The 19379-nt window shown below is 38.6% G+C and overlaps 1 protein-coding gene across 1 annotated transcript; it reads right to left on the bottom strand.

Annotated features, from left to right (window-relative positions):
- Positions 1-217: 217 nt before the first annotated feature.
- RGS2 (regulator of G protein signaling 2) lies at positions 218-3865 on the bottom strand. Its single transcript, XM_036756311.1, has 5 exons — positions 3714-3865; positions 2522-2623; positions 2350-2411; positions 1493-1659; positions 218-1021 (listed from the first exon to the last, which is right to left on the bottom strand). Exons 1-5 carry the CDS (start codon positions 3821-3823, stop codon positions 827-829), a joined length of 636 nt encoding a protein of 211 aa, XP_036612206.1. The 5' UTR covers positions 3824-3865; the 3' UTR covers positions 218-826.
- Positions 3866-19379: the final 15514 nt, after the last annotated feature.

The raw sequence follows: 19379 nt of genomic DNA, 5'->3' as shown, positions 1-19379 counted from the left end.
CATTCCTTTGGGTCTTCTAGACTTTTTTGACCTTTATGAATCCTAGTAGACACCAAGTCTTTGGTCCAAAAGGATAAAGGACTCCGATAAAAGGGGATAGGTAGAAGGAATAGAGAAAACAGTCATAAATATCAAAATAAATTTATTAAAAACAAGTATTCAAAGACCACTTCATTGAAGTTTAGCTGCCTTCAAGACTTTTTTTTTTTTTAGCATTCATGAACATGGTAGTGTTCTACACAACCTTAACCTGCAACATATGACAACATGTACATGGACCACTTCTTTCTCTTCATGATAAGGGACAGTAAGATAAATGACTGGGTCATATGGACTTGCATACCTCTTTGTATACAGTAAACTTTTCAATCAGACACTTACTGGCAACAAGGACTAGTTTAGGAAGAGATGTATAGCTGTTTAATCAAGGCTATATATGATCTCTTCCAGGTCTATTTGATTAAAAAAAACAACAACTCTTTTGGATGAGTAGTCCTACATCTGCTCTGGAATATAAACTTCTCCAGTGTGAATTAAAAATACACAGCACTTAGACAGTGTATTCACTGTCTTCTATACACAACGCTTGCAAGACAATCAGAAACATATCTGCTCCTATGCCATTACTGTCATTGTTATTCATAATGCAATTCAACTCACAGAGTCAGTATTTCTGTGTGATGTTTCCTGAATACCCAGGCTCAATTTGATGCTTGTCTTTTAGACCACCAGTTTTTATTAGGTTTCATGGGCCACAGGGCCTTCCTCTTTAGCAAGAAAAAGTCAAATGTTCTTTCTGTTGCTCTATTTCCTTTCCCATGCTCATTCATGTATCCTGAGGCTCTCTAGTAATCTGTGGCTTTTTACACAAGTCCTGATAAAATTCAGACTCCAAAAATCTGGGGTAGGAATTATTTTCCATCAAACTGTAGACTCTTTTCTGGGCGGTAGTGAAGCAGCCAGTTGTAGCCTCTTCAATGTTCTGAGCAATCATGGTTTTAGTTTGAAAGTCTATATTTATCTGAAATAGAAACAGACAATGGTTTGTTAAGTTTCGGTGCATCAAATTAATATTGAATAACTAAATTTTGAAATGATGTCATAACTAGGATGAATCCAGAATAATTCAGCTCTGATACTTCCTAGCTTTATGACTATGGGTCAGTCACAACTTCTAAGAGCTAGTTTTATTATTTGTAAAAACTGGGGATAACATTTGAATGACCAGTTCAAGAGAGGCTGTTGTATGGAAAGCACTCAGTACATTTCAAAATGCTATAATGATAACAGCTAATATTTGTTATGAAAAAATATTAAGGACCATGCCTTAATACTTTAAAATCAGTATTGGGGGAAAATGTGGAAAGTTATGGTGGGATAAAAACAGAACCTTTGTCCCATTAAAATAAAAGGATATTTGGCGTTCTTTTCACTGGAATTCTGCTAAGAACTTGAAGTATTCAAAATTTTGCCAAAAATGAAGGATTATTACCTCTTTTGGAGCCTCCTTTTCTATGAAGTCAGTATAAATTTTCCGGGCCTTTGAGGTCAACTTCTGGGGAGACTTGGTTTTCTTGAAGTCTTCACAGGCCAGCCAGAATTCTATATTTTCTTCACAAAACTCAGACTTTAAAAAAGCTCTAAATGCAGCAAGACCATCTAGAGAGGAGGAAGGAAATGTGCAGAATTTATTAAAATAAAAGAATGTCATATATTTATTCCTGGTATTTATCTTTTCAACAAGCCTAGCCTTCAACACAAGACTTTTTATGTTACGGCAACTTGCCAGAATTTATTCAAACTTGCAAAGCTCTAGGTTTCAGAGTTTAAATGCCAGCAGGCAAATATCTTACGGTTGGCACATTGCCATTCCAGAGCACATTCAAGTATATAAAAACTACCCTATCAAGGGAAAAGAGATAATTCTAGTGGAACCATAAATCCTCTTTGAACTAAGCCCTTTGAAAACTGTTTGCAATGGAAAAGTTGACTCAACCTTAAATGTGAACAAACGCATTTGTAATCCATCAGGCTGATCCTCACTCTCTCACTCCCTTACCACCTGAGAATATTTTATGGGAGCTATAACAATACACACAATTCCATTGATTGTTTAAAAAAAACAAAACAAAACCCTAGAACATAGGGACATCTGTTTGAATTCACAAAGGGCAGAGGTTCCTCATAAGTGAGGGAAAAAGAAAAACTAGTCCAAACCTTACTTATGCTATAGGACTTGACATTGGAAAACAACTTAGAAGTTGGACATAGCAATCTAGTTTATAATCCATGGATTCAGCTATCTAGTCTGTAAAATCATTTCAAGTTGAGTTTAATATTTTCACTTACATTTGTTGGCGAGAAGCTCATCGAAAGTTTCTGACCACAGCTGTGCTTCTTCAGGAGAAGGTCTGCAAAAATGAGTACATACATTTAAAAAAATGGAACTTCTCCTGCTTCAAAGAAAAGGCAAAACATATTAGACAAAACTCTACCGTTAAGTTTGGGATCTCTAGCTTACCTAATAAAAGCTTGCTGTTTGCCTTTTTTGTTGGCTTTTGGCTTCCCAGGTGTAGATGAGTTTTGCAGGAAGTAGCTTAAACGTGTCTTCCAGTCTTTTATGCTAAAAGGAAGCGATTACATTCAGTGAGTGATGATGCTTAATCATTACAGCTGCCCACATTTTAATGCCAGAAGGAGAATCTTAAGAAACAGAAAGGCAAATAAGACCATATCAAAATAAAAAGCTAAGCACCATGGTGAAATGACCTTTCTGTCATTTCTATTCCAGATAGTTATATAGTACTAATAATGTTTAAGCTTATCTTGAATGATCTGAACATGGCTTTTATTTTACTGGCTCATTAAGTAGTCAAGGTAAGGTTGCTTCAATGATTGAGAAACTAAGTCATCCTAAAAGTGGTGAATGAGACAGGTTTTCCTTTTAGCCACGCGAAATTTTAGTTTCTGCAACGCTATGACAACTCTAGGCCATTTCAATCTGGTGAAATCTACTTTAGTGACACTGAAATGAGTCAGAGCAAAGTCTAATTAGTTTCCTCCTTACTCCTGAAAAAAAAAATGAAGGCTTTGGATTAAGCCCTACGTGGAAAGTTTGTGAAACAGTTCTCAGAAGCAATTCTAAGTTACTCCTTTCAAACAAAAGGCAAACATAAGAGTTTTAATACTTTCTAAGAGAGAAGCCAAAGAAGTAGGTCTCCTAGCTTAATAACTCAGTGAGTTTAATTTACTCTTCATTTAGCTAGTAAATGCCTAAGCCCAGCACCTGTTGCATTAATAAGGCCATCTCTATCCAAGGAAAAAGAAAAGTCCGGCAGAGCTACTGATCTGGCGAGATAGAATAAAAATAAAGAGTTGAACTCGGGAAGACATGATTCCCAGGCTACTTTTATTTTTCTTTAATGAGGTGAATCGAGAAATGTTTACGCATTAGACGCATCTCAACATTTTCTTCTTGTCATAAATAATAAAACAAGACACCGCGTAAAACAGTCAAAAATAAAGTCGCAAACCCCTACAACCTTCCTCTAGACTCCTTTCGAGATTTAGATTTTTACAAGAAATTACCTATTATAAAGTGACCTTTTCCTATGCTTTCCTAAGCAGGGGAAAAGCTTCCTGATGTCTAGTGTCTCTTTCAAGAAATCCCATAAAAGGAGAAGAGATGGGGAGTAAGTGGGAGAGGTGCTTACATCGTCCGCTTCATCTTTTCTCTCTTCTCTTCGCCCTTTGGGTAGCCGCTGGCACTTTTCTCCATGGAGCCGTAGTTGGGTTGGAAAGCCAGGAACATAGCACTTTGCATGATACAGATCCGAGGACTGGGTTGGAGACTGCAGTCGCCTCTTTAGGCTCCTCCTGGCGCTGTCCGGGATTTATAAGACGCGGAGGCTGGGGAAGGCGAGGGCGGTCAGTTTCGACTCCGCCCCCGCGCAGCGAGGATTTGCTGGGGAGGGAGGGGAACAAAAGAAATGTCAGCGCCCGCCTCTGGTGTCCCCGCCACCCTTGATTGGGGCTTGAACTGAGGACAGTGCTGACGTGAGTGCCCCTTCTCGAGTTCATGCGCAGTGCTGCCAAAACGGAGCTGGAAACTGTAAAGGGGGGGTTGGAGGTGGGGTGGGGGGAACAGATAGAAATCTCTCACTGTGTGGCTGGGGCTGCTAACCTTTTCCCTGGGCTCTGCAAGGCGCAAAGACGAGCGTGGAGCCACCCGGGATGGAAAGAAAGGGACCCGTGTATAGGACCGAGGGGCCCGACGTCTGCTCTTGGTACATGGAGAGATGTAGGGCACGATTCGGTGTATTCCCCCTCTTCCTCCCACCCCTTTACCCTATGAGCCAAAAGACACCTCATAAAAATCGTGTTTGAAATCTGTGCTTCATCATCTCTGCCCCGCTACATCTCACTCCATTGTATATTTTAATTGAAAAGGGAAGATCTTTAATGAAAAAATTGCTTTAATTTGTGAACTGTCAGTAGGCTTTTTTTTAAAAGTAAATCCTTGTTTAATTGATTGGCTCGGAGCCTAGTAAATTATTTTCTGAGACTGATTAGTTTAGGAGCAGTCAGTACTTAGAACGCCAAACTCGTCTCACCAAACTATAGGAGTTTCATTGAAACCTGTCTCACCTCTTTCAAAGGGTGTTAGGAACCCTGCTGTCGCTGACTGCAGCCAGATTGACTCTGAGCTACATTAATCTAACTCAGGTCTCAGCTGGACGCTTTCCTGCCCCCAGGTTAGTTCCTCCACGTCTGTTTAAGGAACTGACCTGGGAAGGCCTTCAAGATGTCCTTAAAACTTTCGTGTCACCTGGCAAATGCACCTATGCTGAATGACCTCCCACCTGGACCTTCTCTGCAGGGCTCCCAAATAGGATTGCCTCCACCTTGTTTTAGGGGAAAATCTGACCCAATGGGAAAGGGAAGTGCTACTTTTAACGTGTACACGAAAAAGAATCATAATAAGAATCTCAAGTTTGACCAGCAAACGTAAGACAATGTTTGGAAACAGGAATTGTTCAAACAAAAAAGTAGGAGGAAGGAGGGGGTGGGGAAAATGTTAGTTTATCGGAATACAGTAATTGAAATCTAGATCCAGAGCTAAAAGGAATCTCAGAGGTCATCTAGCGATCAGCCACTATTTTATAGATGTTGAAAATGAGGTCCAGGGAAGTTGTGATTTGGTCAAGTTTACATAGGTAGTCAGAGTTAGGGTACAAATCCAGGTCCTCTGTCTCCAGAGCCAGTTCAGTTTAATCACAGACTCTAAGGATGAAGCCTCCTCTTCACTAGTCTCTCTCTGGTCACATCTCTTTATTTCATCTTGTTAGATATTAAACTGTGAGGGCAGGTACTGTCTTTTGTCTCTCTTGGTATCCACTTAGTGCTAAGTACCTACCATTTGTTAATCAGTACTTTGATTAAAGAGTAGGTGTTTAATAAATAAGTCTTCAAATCCAGCCTCAGACACTTACTAGCTCTGTGATCCTGTGCAAGTTATTTAACCTTGCTTACCTCAGTTTCCTCATCTGTAAAATGATCTGGAGAAGGACATGGCAAACCACTCCAGTATCTTTGCCAAGAAAACTCCAAATGGGGTGATGAAGAATTGGAAACAATGACAGATGATTGATTTATTTTCATCCATCCCCTGCTCATGGTTTCCCTCCTCTCTCCTTCCATCTCCAATATTGTATTCTGTAGAAGGATGTAGGAGATTTTGGCTCTTAGGTATGTTGGAAGTATTTGTACATGTGTGTTTTGGTGGAATAGAATGTTAAAGCTAGAAGTGATTGTGGAGACCATGCAGTTCTGCCTTCCTTTTGCGGATGTATAAACTGAGGTTCATGGGGCAAAATGACTTATCCAAGACCACTTAACTAATACGTAGCAGATCCAGGTCTCAAACCCAGATCTTCAAGTTTAGAATTCATTCCATTATACTATATTTGTTAGCCTGGATCAATTCCAGAAGTGGTATAAGAGATCAAGGCTTATTCTGGACCTGAGGAAACTTTGAGAATCACTGAACCACATTATTTTTAGGGGTATAGCAGTCCAGAGTAAAATATTCTGTACTTTTGACCTGCGGAAGGATTAGGATGTCATATTGGTAATTAAGGTGGGACTTTTTTTTTTTTTTTTTTACTGTTTTAGAATGTTAAATTAAGTGCCTTTGATTAAGTCTTACTAGGCGTTAAGGCCCCAGGCTCACACCCTTTTGCTGGTTAGGTGTGAATCCTTCGAGCCCTGAACAGAGTATAAAAACTTCAGAGGTTAGAATTTTGTCTGGGCCTCTCACTCATTGGAAGAGTGGCATGGGACTCTGGGCAAGCCTTCATAACTGCACCCTGGTTTTGCTAACCCAGACCCATTGGTTCTTTGGTAACTATGAATTGTGACTTGGTCTGTTTATATTGTCTCTGTTTGTAATTTGTTTGTATTTGCTCTGAAGTTCAGGTTGCTGGCTTTTCCTCCTGAACTAAGTGAGTTATATTTGTATGTATGATTAAAGTGAGCTTGTTAACCCCTTAAAGTTACTTTCCTTAGTAAAGCAGATTAAAAGAACCTGTGTTAGTGGCCTTCTGTGTGCTGGTTGTTGTTGGTTTTACACAGCCATGGTAGCTCCTAGCAAAATTGTTGCTGCAGATGTATAAGTATTTTGTATTTGAATATTATGTATTTAACCTTTCTCAAGTTTTTGGCACTTTAGAGTGTGGACAATAAAGAAGAAAAGACCTCCACCATGCCATACAGAATTTAGCATAATCCTATTTAGCAGGATTATGCTCAGAAAGCTCTAAGGTTTTCGCTTGTCTATCATGTATCGTGATAGTTGATACTAATTAATTTTTCTGAAATGAACTTGTGAAGTCACAGTGTTCATTTGAGAAAAACTTAAACTACTTCCCACTTATTAGATGTGTTCTGTCTTCTGTGCTATATCATTAACTCTGTGACAGCAGAGAACATCTTTATGGTGTAGTGGAATATTCAGGTGCCTTTTATTTCCCCATCTCCTCCCCTCCCTACCCCACCTCCAGGATATACACAGTGTGAAAAGAACACAATGGATCATGACAGCTGTGGCAAGATAGACTGTATCAGCTGCATTGTCTTTGCAAGGCAAATGGATAATTTTGCCAATGAATCACGAGTCCTTGCTTCCTATGTAATTCCAAACGGTTTTCCTATCCAGAATTTAATCTGATTGTAGGAGTTATAGCAAAGCATTGGCATGGTTGCAAACCTTCTCGCTTTTCTTTAGACTAAAGTGCAGTTAGAGACAGTGAACTATAATTATTCTTACGCTCATCTGCCAGTAGCTGGAGCTCTAAGGATAGAGAAAATACATGGCTATGGACCACCGCAAGGGCAGAAGCTTCACCTATTTTAACAATGGAAGAATAATGCTGTTCTGTAGTTATGGAAAGGCACTTGATTCTGAAATGTTAGATGACCCACAGCTGTTTAATTTATCTTCTCCCTCAATCTCTTGGTATATATACACAAAAACTTAGGGAAGTAAGAACATGCATGCTTTCTTTGTCTAATACTGTAAAATGGTTTCAGTGTCTCTATCTCTTCTCCCTTTCTACATATGCTCCTTCCCCCATTCTAGTTTTTATGTGTGTATAATTTGGAATCTTGGAAGGTACAGTTGAACTGGGATTCATGGAAAGCCAGTAGTTCAAATAAGATTAGGAAATAAGATATGCATAATTATAGGTATTAAAATAATTTCATAAGTGAATTTTTCTAGGAATTATGTACACTAATTACAACATAATTAAAATTGATTATGACTATTACAATATTTATAGAAGATTGTCAGAGTATTGTGGGTATTTAATTTTGATAGTTAATACAGTTAATATATTGTACAGAGAATCTACACTAAAATATACTTATGCAGTGATGGTATTTCTTAAAATAAAGCATTTATTGCTGCCCTTAAATAGAAAACTGCTTCATTTGATCATATCCTTTATTTCTTCTTGCAACTAGAGTTTAGGTAAAGCAAATTACTTAACTTGAAAATGGCACATATTTTCCATTCTGTGTTGGCAATAAACATTGCACAAGTCTAGCAGCTCAAGAACTTGACCATGTTCTTGTTGAAATGACCATGCCCCCTACTGGAAAGATTTTTGACCACATACATAGAGATCCAACTCCTGGATTTATTTTTAAATTTTTATAGGGTTTAAACCTGTTAAGCATATTGCTGAATCTCAGATCTGTTGAAGTACTATTTTATGAATGCCCCCAACAAGAAAAGGCTAAAATATTAGCCTTTGACCACATATAGAAGAAATGAATAAATAGAAAAAAAATTCTAGCCTGGAATTTATGCTGTCTATTTCAGGAAGCTCAAAAACTTTCACTTCTCTATTACGTATTGTGGTAGTTGATATTAATTGCTTCTTATAAAATGAACTCGTGAATTCCACACTACCTCCCACTCATCAGACTTGCTCAGAAATCATCATCATGTTCTGTTAATACCTTATTTGTTAAAATTTGCATGTTTCAGGATCTGTTAATAAATTCTTTTATTGAGGCGCTTGATTCAGATAATAAGCTCTATTTGACACCATGTGCTGGAGAAGACTTGTTCTCCTCAACTTTACCCAGTACAAAATCCTGATTCTAGGAAATGTCTTTTTGGAAATCCTCACTTTGAGTGTTTCTATAGAGGCAGCTGGATGGTCCAGTGGATAGAGTGCTGGGTCTGAAGTGCAGTTCAAAGCAACCACAGATACTTAACTAGTTATGTGGCCCTGGACAAGTCACTCAGTCTCTTTTTGTCACTACTTCTTTGTCTGTAAAATAGAGATAATTGTAGCACCTATCTCCCAGGGTTGTTTTGAGGATGAAATGAGATAATATTTATAAAGCACTTTGCAAACCTTATAGTGCTATATAAATGCTGGCTATATTATTATTGTTGTTACCTTGAGGAAGCTCACCTTAAGTGAGCTTGCTGATGAGGAGGCTTTGTTGATAGTTTTTTAAAAACAAATATTTATTTGTGGTTTGCACACATTATCTCTTTTAAACTTTACGAACCTTTTTTTAGGAAGATACCATAGCTATTTTACAATATTTTATAATTGAGGACACTGTGATTCATAGAAGTAAGGTTGCCTGTGTGGGGAATCAGAGGTCATGAGTGTCAGAGGATGGATTCAAGTCAAAGATTCTCCTGATTCCAAGTAGAGCATTTTTTGTACTATATCGTATTGACTCTTGGCATTTGTTTACTCAAATACAGCCAATTCCTAACAGTTTCTACTTAGATTGAGGGATAGAAATTCCTATATGATGAGAGACCTTTGACTTCTTGGAGCATGGTTGAGTCAGAAGTTGAATGAGATTTCTTGCCTAATCGGAAGTGCTAGATTTTGGAATAGTAACAACTGGCTTTTTAGGTTCATGGACTATGAAGCTGATGGTTTGATCCCAAGGCGGTCAACTTTATGGATACAGAATACCTGGTTTGGAAACCACTACTCGCTACTTACTAGCTATGTAACCTTGGGCAAGTCACTACCTCCTAGCACTTCGGTTTTTCCTCAACATGACATTTCCATGGCTTTGCACTGCAGGGCTTCCATGCTTTGAATGTTTTGATTCCTCATCTCCACCTTTTAGTTTCTCTAGACTCCTATACTCACCTCAAATTCCACCTTTTATAGGAGGCCTTTCCTGGTCCCCTCAGCTGCTAGTGACTTTCCCTCTCAGGTTACGTTCCATCTAATCTATATTTCTCTTATAAATACCTAGTTAATTATATATTGTCTTCCCTCATTAGAAGGTGAGCTCTGTAAGGGGAGGGGCCATGGTTTTGTCTTTTTTTGTATACTCAGTGCTTAGTGCAGTGCTTGAAAATAGGAAATGCTTAATAAATGCTTGTTGACTGGCTGACTGCACGGTAAAATACTGATAATAAATTTTTATTTTCTACTTCAAAGGGTTATTGTGAAGAAAGTACCTATCCCCTTTGCTTTTGAGACACATACATTCAAATCCCCACAATAATAAATGGGAAGAAGGCAGCTCAGCAAATGCTACAAATCACATTTTGATTTTATTTTGTTGATAGTCTAGATTTAAGAAAGCAATGGAGAAAATAATTATACAGAGTAGACTTAAAAGTGTGTAATGTATACACCCCCTCCCATAAAAGCTGGTTGTTAAACATTTACTAGTGCACTCCTGGATGAAGGACAGTGCTTTCACTGAAACAACAATGTGGCAATGCCCATCTTTATCAAACATAAGTAAACTATTAATTGACAGAAACAAAAATATGCCTGGTTTTCATATCCTATATATTAATGCCAAATCTAATTCAATTATCTAAGAAGCATTTATCGAGTATCTACTGTGTGCAAGGTACTGTACTAGGTGTTGGAAAAACAAAGACAACATGAAGCAGTCCCTGCTCTCAAGGAGGGGGGAAGGGGGGAGAAATACAATATATAATTTATATACTTTAGTGTTTTTATTTATTATTTATGAAATTTACACAGAAAAATCAATACAGGATAATTTGGGGAGGGGAGACAACACTATCAACTGGGACGATGAGGGAAAGCTAACTTTAAGAGGTCACCACTTGAAAGGAGATGAGGAAATTAGGGATTCTAAGAGGCAAAGGGGAGAAGGGAATAAATTCCCCAAATGAGGGACAGCCAATGCAAAGGCAGTGCCTGATACAGGAGGTAGTGTTAATTCAATGACCAGCATTTAGCACAGTTTGACTAGACTGTAGAGTGGTTGAAATGAAGTAATATAAAGTGAATCCAGTAAAAGGAAGGTTGGAGCTAGACTCTGAAGGGCTTTAGTTAGAAAAATAGATGGTCAGAGGTTCTGGATGCCACTTAGAGAATGTTACATTCTAGCTCAGGGGTTCTTAGCATTTTTTTGTGTGCATGGACCCCTTTGGCAGTCTGATAAAGTCTATGGACCCCTTCTTAGAATAATGGTTTTAGATGCACAAAATGAAATTGTAGTATTACAAAGGAAGCCAATTATATTGAAATATATATGGTTTTAGAATAATGGTTTTAGATGCACAAGATGAAATAGTATTAAAAGGAAGCTAATTATCTTGAAATATATAAACATGTGTATATAAATATATAAATTATATATTAAAATACACACACATATAAAGTTCATGGAATCCAGATTAAGAACAACTGCATGATAAAAACAAATAACCCACCCTCCCACTTCTCACCTGTCTTTATTGTTTATCCAGGGAGGCGGAGTTGGCTAGAGAACGACGTTATGAATTAGGAGGACTACATTCTGTTCCTAGCTAAATTGCTATTTTCATTATGACCTTAGTCAAATTGCTTATCTTTATGATGGAAATAGCTACAGCTGCCCCTTGCCTTACAAGGAAGTCATAAAGCTTTTGGAAACAATGTCTGTGAGTACCTTGAACCCCTAGGTGATGATAATATCTTACAACTGGCTTCAGGCAAAAATTTAAAATAGAGTATGTAACTGGTGTTACTTCCCCCGCCCCCTTCTTAGCTCCTTTCCCCTCTGTTTTCCGATACCTCCCACTATATGTCACCATTCAAATGTCTTTGGGCTGTTTCCTGGTTATTCTGTGTCCTCCACTGTAGCGTGCCCTTTGAGCTAATCCTCCCTTGACAACCTGCCACGCAGCTCTTTCCAGCCTTCTTGCCATCATACTCCTCTGTTGATCAGCACATTTTTTTTCTTTAGCTCCCTTAAATCTCATTTCTTGGTTCTTACTCTCTGCTAGGGAAGTGACACTAATATACCAGAATTGGCTAATGAAGTTTCCCAGGTAACACGCTTGCTTTTAAACTCATGTCTGCTAAAAAAACAATGCCTTAACACAAAGGAATGCCTTTGTAGGAGCATGAAGTACTCTTGGCAGTGGGGCTCTTTTCCTGAATGTCTCAAATCACACACTAAATATGTAGGTTCGCTGAAATGGAGGATTAGGCTTGCTTTTCTCATTAGACACTCAGATTATGGAAAATGTTAGTCAAGAGTTTAAGTCACCTCCTAACCTGAAGCTACTGTAATGCAAAAAAATAGTCAATGAAGTATTTATTTTGCTTAACTGTACTTTGTTACAAGGAAAAGTTGTATGTATATTACCAAGAAGATTTTTTTAAGGTATTAATAAAACATTTAAAAAGATAGCTTAGGTATTATGTATTTATCTATTGTTAAATATTGGCAGACCCTATTATCCAATGAGCTCCTGAAATTTGCTTACCTGATGGTTGTTTGAGGTTCATAATGCTTTTTCCATTCATTTATTTGACAAAACACATCTATTGAGCAATGGTACACATATTAGGGAGTGGCATGCAAATGTGGAGAGAACAATGATTTGGGTGCTATTGCAAAAATACAGGATCCACCTGTCAACGGTTCCATCTGACTTCTCTAGTCTAGTTCAAGTGAAGTTCTAGTATAATCTGCATGGCCCAATGATAGTTGCTAGGGACATAATGGGAGGCAAAAGAAATTTTCTTGCCCCAACCCAAAGAATAGGCAAGCATAAGAAAATTATCATTAAAAAAGATAGCATTGACTTAAGGCTTCTGGTTAACTGAACACAGTTACAGTCAGACTCAAAAAAGAAACCTAAAATAACTGAGCTAAGGCCTACCTTGTGAATCAGCTCTGAGGGGGAAGAAAGAGAATCCATAAAAACATCGATACAGCAGAGAAATAGTAGAAAGTAACACGGTTAGAAAAGACAGCTAGACTCTAGCAGCTCTGTGGAGAAAGCAGCTCCACAGGTTAGCAGAGAAAATATTGCAGGAATGGGGAACCAGGGGCCTAGGGGCCACATGTGGTCCTCTAGGTCCTTAAGTGTAACCTTTAGACTGAATCTAAACTTCACAGAACAAATCTTCTTAATAAAAGGATTTAATCAAAGGGTCACACTTGAGAACCTAGAGGGCCACATGTGGCCTTGAGGCCATAGGTTCCCCATCCCTGGCTAGCAGTTGACATCACTGGGACAGATAACATCAGCAACTGCAGAGGAGCAGCAAGAGACAGCTTTGGAGACAGAGGAATATTCCCAGTAGGACACAGTCTCAGGCAAGGTGAGTTGTCCTGGATATGTGTATTCTGTTCCCTGAGCACATATGTTACTTCTCCCATTGGTAGTCGACGAATATGTGTAAGAATATGCCTATGTGTGTTGGTGGGGCGGGTGGGAAGAATTTTCCTTATTATTTGCTATTCTGTTAATTTTTTTTTTTTGCTTTGAATTAATATGTTCTGGTTTGGTCTGGTAAAAGCAAAGCACTGGTTAGAGGTCATGAGCTGTTGTTTTGAACAGATGTTTAAAAGTGCACCTTGAATCTCAGTATAGATTTCAGGCACATTTGAGGGGTACTTCGATCATACAAAGATTCATAAAACATATCTTTTTTTAGTCTATGGAGAATTACAGTCTAAATGGGAAAATACAGTAGGACATGCACAGAAACAGTAATTCAAGGTAGTGGGTGTCATAAGAGGCTTGCAAAGAGGCATGCAATTTAATTTTAAGTTCAGAGGAGATACAAATTTTGTATAACAAAAGGGGGATCAGACAGAGAATGTTACACTGGACATTTGCCTCAGATAAAGCATAGGCATTTTTCAGTTGGATTTTGAAGGGTTTTGAAGGACTTTACAGGAGGAGAGGAAAGGCATACTAAGCAGAGAAAACAGCACATACGAAGGAAAAAAGATGGCAAAAACTATGACCAAAGTTCAGAGAATAACCCAGTTTGGTTGGAATGTAGAATATTAAAGGAAATATTAGGTGATAACACTTAAAAGGTAATTTGAGATCAGTTGATGGAGGCCTTTGGAAGGCCAGTTTAAGGAGTTGAGACTTTAATCAGTAGATATGGGGAGCCATTCAATGTTTTTGAGCAGTGGAGTGACAAGATCAAATGTATGCTTTAGGAAAATTTTTCTAAAAGGATTGGTTGGGGAAAGAAAAGTAGGAAAAAAATTAAGAGACTGTGAGGACAATCTAAGAAAGGTAATGAATAAGAGAGATATATTATGGAGGTGGAGTTATAGGACTTTTAGTTGGTTGTGGGTGGAGAGTAAGGGAGAGAGATAAATAAAGATGTAGACCAGTGTACCTTTAAAGGTACATTGAGAAGTCAGGAGAGGAACAGGCTTGCAGAGGGGGTGGGTGGAGGTAGCCAGGATATTAATTTTGTGTTTAGGTTTGAACATGTTGAGTTTGAGATTCTGCCAAGACAGATGGTAAAGATATCCAGAAGGCAGTTGGAAATGGAAGTCTGGAATCTAGGAGAAAGTTCATAGCTGGAGATTAAAATTTGGGAGAACATTGTTGAAGACATATGAGTGGATGGAATTGCTAAAGGAGAGAGTAGAAAGAGGAAGACTAAAAGAGAAATTCAGAAAATTCCCAAATAAGAATATATGAAATTGAAGTGCTATATAAAATTAGATATTATTATCATTATTACAGGATGGAATAAAGAAAAGGAACTAACAAAAGAAACATACATAGAGAGGAAGAGAATCATGACCCTGTGTCACAGAAGCCAAGGGAAGAGTTGGCATCCACAGGTAGGGAGTGCTTATTAGTGTCAAAGAGGTCAAAAAAGATGAAAACTGAGAAAATGTTTTTGTTTTGGTAATAATTTAGTAAGTTATTGTTTACCTTCAGTGGAGAAGTGAAGAATAAACTAGATTACAAGGACTTAAGGAATCAGAGGGTGCTGAGACAATGGAGACAGGGAATATAGACTTTTTTTCCCTTAAAAAGTTTGATAGAGCAATCTGGAATTTTGCCCAAAGAGTTATATACTCTTTAACCCAGTGATACCACTATTAGGTCTGTTTCCTAAGGTGATAAGGGCAAAAGGAAAAGAACCTATATTTCTAAAATGTTTGCAGTAGCTCTCTTTCTGGTGGCAAAGAACTGGAAGTTGAGGGGATGCCCATCTAAACAAGATGTGGTACATGACTATGATGGAACACTACCACACCATGAGAAATGATGAGCTGGTCGCTTTTAGAAAAACATGGAAAGACTTACATGAAATAATGAAGAGTGAAATGAACAGAACCAAGAGAATATTGTGCATATGAACAGCAGTATTGTTAGAAGAATAATTGTGAAATGACCGAGTTATTCTGAGTATCATAAATACTCAAATCAAATACAAAGAACCTATGAAGCAAGATGCTATCCACCTCCAGAGAAAGAACAGATGAATAGAAGTATGCATAGTATGGTTTTACATATATTTATAGATCTGTGTCAAATGGTGGCCTTCTTTAGTTCAGGGTGGCAAGGGAGGGTATGAGAGTTCAGAATTTAAAATGTAACAAACATTTTTTTAAAGTTCATAGAAAGGAATAAAGGATAACAGCCTGAGGAGATAGCCAAGAGGAAGCAAATTAATTTCATTGTAATTGGAGGGAGAAGCATGTTTATAGGTAGAGGAAAAGGCCAATGGAGAGGAAAAGATTAATGCTATAAAAGGTGGTTAGACTCCTAAGCAAACTCAGAAAAGCCTATCTAAGTCACAATATGATTAAATTGAATTTAATCTGAATTTCTGCCTTGATGCCTCATCATGGCATGAAGCTGGTCCTGAGTGATAAAAGGCTATGCCAGTTCAATGCAAGTTCTAGAATATCTTATCAAGTTACAAAGTTTTGAGCAGTATGGTTTGGTAAATTGACATTGTCTCTGTTAGCTGAGTACCAGCCTAGATAAATCAGGGTGGGATGGGAGGGGTACCAATAAAATATCAGCCATCACATCATAAATTTTTTCCTATAGTAAAACACCATAGGAACTTGGGGAAAGTTAGATAAGCTTGGATGGGTTACATTTTGTTTTAGCAGAAAGAACATCACACCAGTGAAAACATAGGTCCTTGGAATACTGAAGTAAAAGCACAGTTGAAGTATTATTTACATTTACATTAAAAATGCACCCATAAGGAAATAATATTGTTGCATAAGTACAGTCCACATGCTTCTCCTGTCCTACAGTAGCATCTTCTGAGGTCTCCAATAGTCTTCTCTTTATTCATATGCACTTTAAAAATATCATTTAATTTTTTTTAATTAGCAGAACCGTATTTTCTGTCCCTCACTTTTCTGACCCCAATTAAAAACAAAAACAAAAGCAAGACCCATGTTAGAAATATGCATTTTTTGTTGCTCAATTATGTCTGACTGTCACCCCATTTGGGATTTTCTTGGCAAAGATACTAGAGTGGTTTGTATTTCCTTCTCCAGTTCATGTTAGAGATAAGGAAACTGAGGCAAATAGGGTTAAGTGACTTGTCCAGGGTCACACAGCTAATAAGTATTTGAAGCCATATTTAAACTCAGGAAGAGGAATCTTCCTGACTCCAAGCCTGGTTCTCTATCTATCGCACCAAACAGCTGCCTTGTAAATACGCATAGTTAACCAAAAACATATTCCTGCATTGGCCACATCAAAAAATATATCTCATTCTGTAGGAGGTGGGTAACATATTTCATCATGAGTTCTCTGGAATAATGCTTGGTCATTGTATTAAACAGAGTTCTCAAGTCTTTCAAAATTGCTCGTCTTTACCATGCTGTTACTGTAGAAACTTTCTAGTTCTGCTCACTTCACTCTGCCCTGATTCATATACATCTTCCCAGGTATCTCTGAAGCATTTCCCATAATTTCTTTTTATTTTTATAAGACAATAGTATCCATAACATATACCATAATTTATTTAGTCATTCTGCATTTTATGGGCCTTCTTAGTTTGCAGTTCTTTGCCACCAAACACACAAAAAAGAATTGATATAAAGATTTTGTACATGTGGGTTGCTTTTCTCTTCCTTTGATTTCTTTGGGGGATATAGACCTAGTGGTGGTATTGCCTGCTTGATCTAAGAGTATGTGTACATTTTGGTGCCTTTTAGAGAATGGTTTCACACTGCTTTCTAGAGAGACTGGATCCATTCTGGCTCTGCGTTAATGTACCTGTTTCCTCACAGCCCCTCCAGCATGCCATTTTCCTTTTTGGTTGGTTTGCAATCTGATCCAGTGAAAATGGCTAATATGAGCTGAGTGCCTGATCTGGTGTGAATTGGGGTGATGGTGACAGAAGAAGTCTAGATTACTGGGGGCAGGGGCTGTGGTCCAAGAAGCAGCAGTGAAAATAACACATTTTCTTATAGATAGGGCTTCTGCTAAGATACTGTCTTCATTTCCTAACCCAGTTCTTTGGCATCTCATTTCTATCGTCTCTGTGTTATTTAGGATTTTCTTTTGGTTTCCCCAAGAGCTAAATAAACAAGATTGCCTGCCTTTTAGTCTAGAGACCTGCTGTGGTAGAGGCTGAAGATTGGTTCTATATAGCTTGTAGCTGCTTCATCAAGTTTAATGGAAGAGAAACCCTTATCCCAGCCTCTCTAACACATTAGTTGGCTAGGCTTCTATTCTCTAGTGTACTATCCAACTTTTCTACAGTTAGGGAAGAGATGCCAATATGGCCTAGAGCGCATAGTGTCTCTTAAAGACTCTCTTTACCCTCTCTGTCTCTTTTTCCAAGGGAAATGTCCTCCTGAATGAAAAATGACCCAAGAAAGAGCCAAGTTTCTTCTCTTCTCTCTCAGGTCCTGGGGGGCACATACTCATATTTCTGCCACCAGAGTTGCTTCTATTTCAATTTTGCAGCCTTTCTGGAATTTTCCAATCCGTCTTGTCTCTGTTCATTGAACCCCTCCGAATATATTTGGTGCTAGAGGACCTGGGTTCAATGTCTACGGCTTCTACTTACTACTTGTGTGAGTCCCTTAACATCTCTGGCTTCAGTTTTCTTATTTGTAAAATGAGGAGATTGAAATAGATGGCTTCCGAGGTCCTTTTAGGCTCTAAATCTATGATCCCATGATCTATGCGAGAAGGAAGTGCTGCTAAGGCAACAGAAAGAGGCTGGATGTGCTAAAGCTTTTGTGACCTTTACAGTTTTGCCAAGGAGAATTCCCTATAAGTATGTACAGGACCCTCCCCCCCCCCACCCCAAAAGCCTTTATCAGAAAGAAGATATATGAGATGTTTTGCGGCCACATATAAGTATGTAACTTCCTGCAATTCACAGGAAATATTGATATCCTAATTCCACTGCAAGCCACAGCTACTGTGGCTGCTACTCACCCTGTGTGGATAGAGAAGGAACCATAGCCACTCCTGAAATACTTCCGACATTCCCCAGGGAGCCTGCCACTGCCCCTACAGTGCCCAGGATAAAGGTTTTGCATTATGGGTAGGACGCTACAAATTGGGTTTTTGTAGTATGAGGAATGTCTGTGTGAGGACAGTGACCCCTTTGTCGGTCTATTAATAGAAATATGAATCACAGATATTGAGAGTCAGAAGTGACCTCAGGCACCAGCCCACACATGAAAGAAATCCTTACTAGAACTCACCAAAGAGGGGGCTATCTAGCCCCTGTCTGAAGACCTTCAGTGAACGGCAATCCACTGCAAATCAAGGAAGCCTATTCTACTCTTGAACAGCTCTTTTAGGAAGTTTTCCTAATCTCAAGCCAAAATTTGACCCTTCATAAATCCCACCTGTTGCTTTTAGTTTTTCTGGGGCCAAGCAAAACAAAACTAATCCCCCAAGACAGCCTTTGGAATACTTGAAGAGAGCTGGGATCTTCACGTTTAGCAGCCTTGCACAGTCTTGCAGGGGAATAGATTCAGTGTTGCTTACAAACCCCAGGGTTTTTTTTTTAAAAGGCCTATCAAAATTAATCTTGGCAGAGGTGTAGATGTAGTTTGTGATTTGCAGTTTATGAAGTAGATGGACATTCCAAAATGTCGGTTGGATTTGTTATTGGTTACCTAATCCAAACCAATGAATATTTCTTAAGCTTGTACTAGGTGCCAGACACTGTGCTAAGCACTGGTGATATAATTAATAAAAAAGAAATACAGTCCTTGCCCTCAAGGAGTTTGCAATCTAAAGAAGACCACATACAAAAGGAGGTAGGAAAGAGGTGGGGAAGGGACTCGGGGCGGGGGTGGGGGGAGGCATCTTGTTCCGAGAAAGTGAAATCATGCAGAGCAGCAGATGAAAAGTAGAATGAGCTCAGAGTGCAGTTTCTCCCCTCCGTAAATAAAGGAAGGCATTGGGAGGAGTTTGGTACTCTGCCCTCTAGCCCTAGAATCAGAAAAGAGAGGAGGCTGAGGGAGGTGGTGTGGATCAAAGCTTGAGTTAGCAGCACGGTGTTGAGTTTGAGTGATGAGCTTATTCTGGGAGGGGCATGCATCTTGTTCTGTGAAGTTGAAGCCAAGCAGAG

The sequence above is a fragment of the Trichosurus vulpecula genome, chromosome 4 (assembly GCF_011100635.1).
Source record: "Trichosurus vulpecula isolate mTriVul1 chromosome 4, mTriVul1.pri, whole genome shotgun sequence".
Classification (NCBI taxonomy): Eukaryota; Metazoa; Chordata; class Mammalia; order Diprotodontia; family Phalangeridae; genus Trichosurus; species Trichosurus vulpecula.
This window is presented reverse-complemented; position numbering and strand designations above follow the sequence as displayed.

Bases quoted from the DNA above. Each gene is read 5' to 3' on its own strand.
- RGS2 (XM_036756311.1), bottom strand. From the start codon at position 3,823: ATGCAAAGTGCTATGTTCCTGGCTTTCCAACCCAACTACGGCTCCATG. The intron at 2,624-3,713 runs GTAAGCACCTCT...GCTTCCTTTTAG, and splicing joins GAAAAGATGAAGCGGACGAT to CATAAAAGACTGGAAGACAC. The intron at 1,022-1,492 runs GTAATAATCCTT...TTTCTATTTCAG, and splicing joins AAAAGGAGGCTCCAAAAGAG to ATAAATATAGACTTTCAAAC.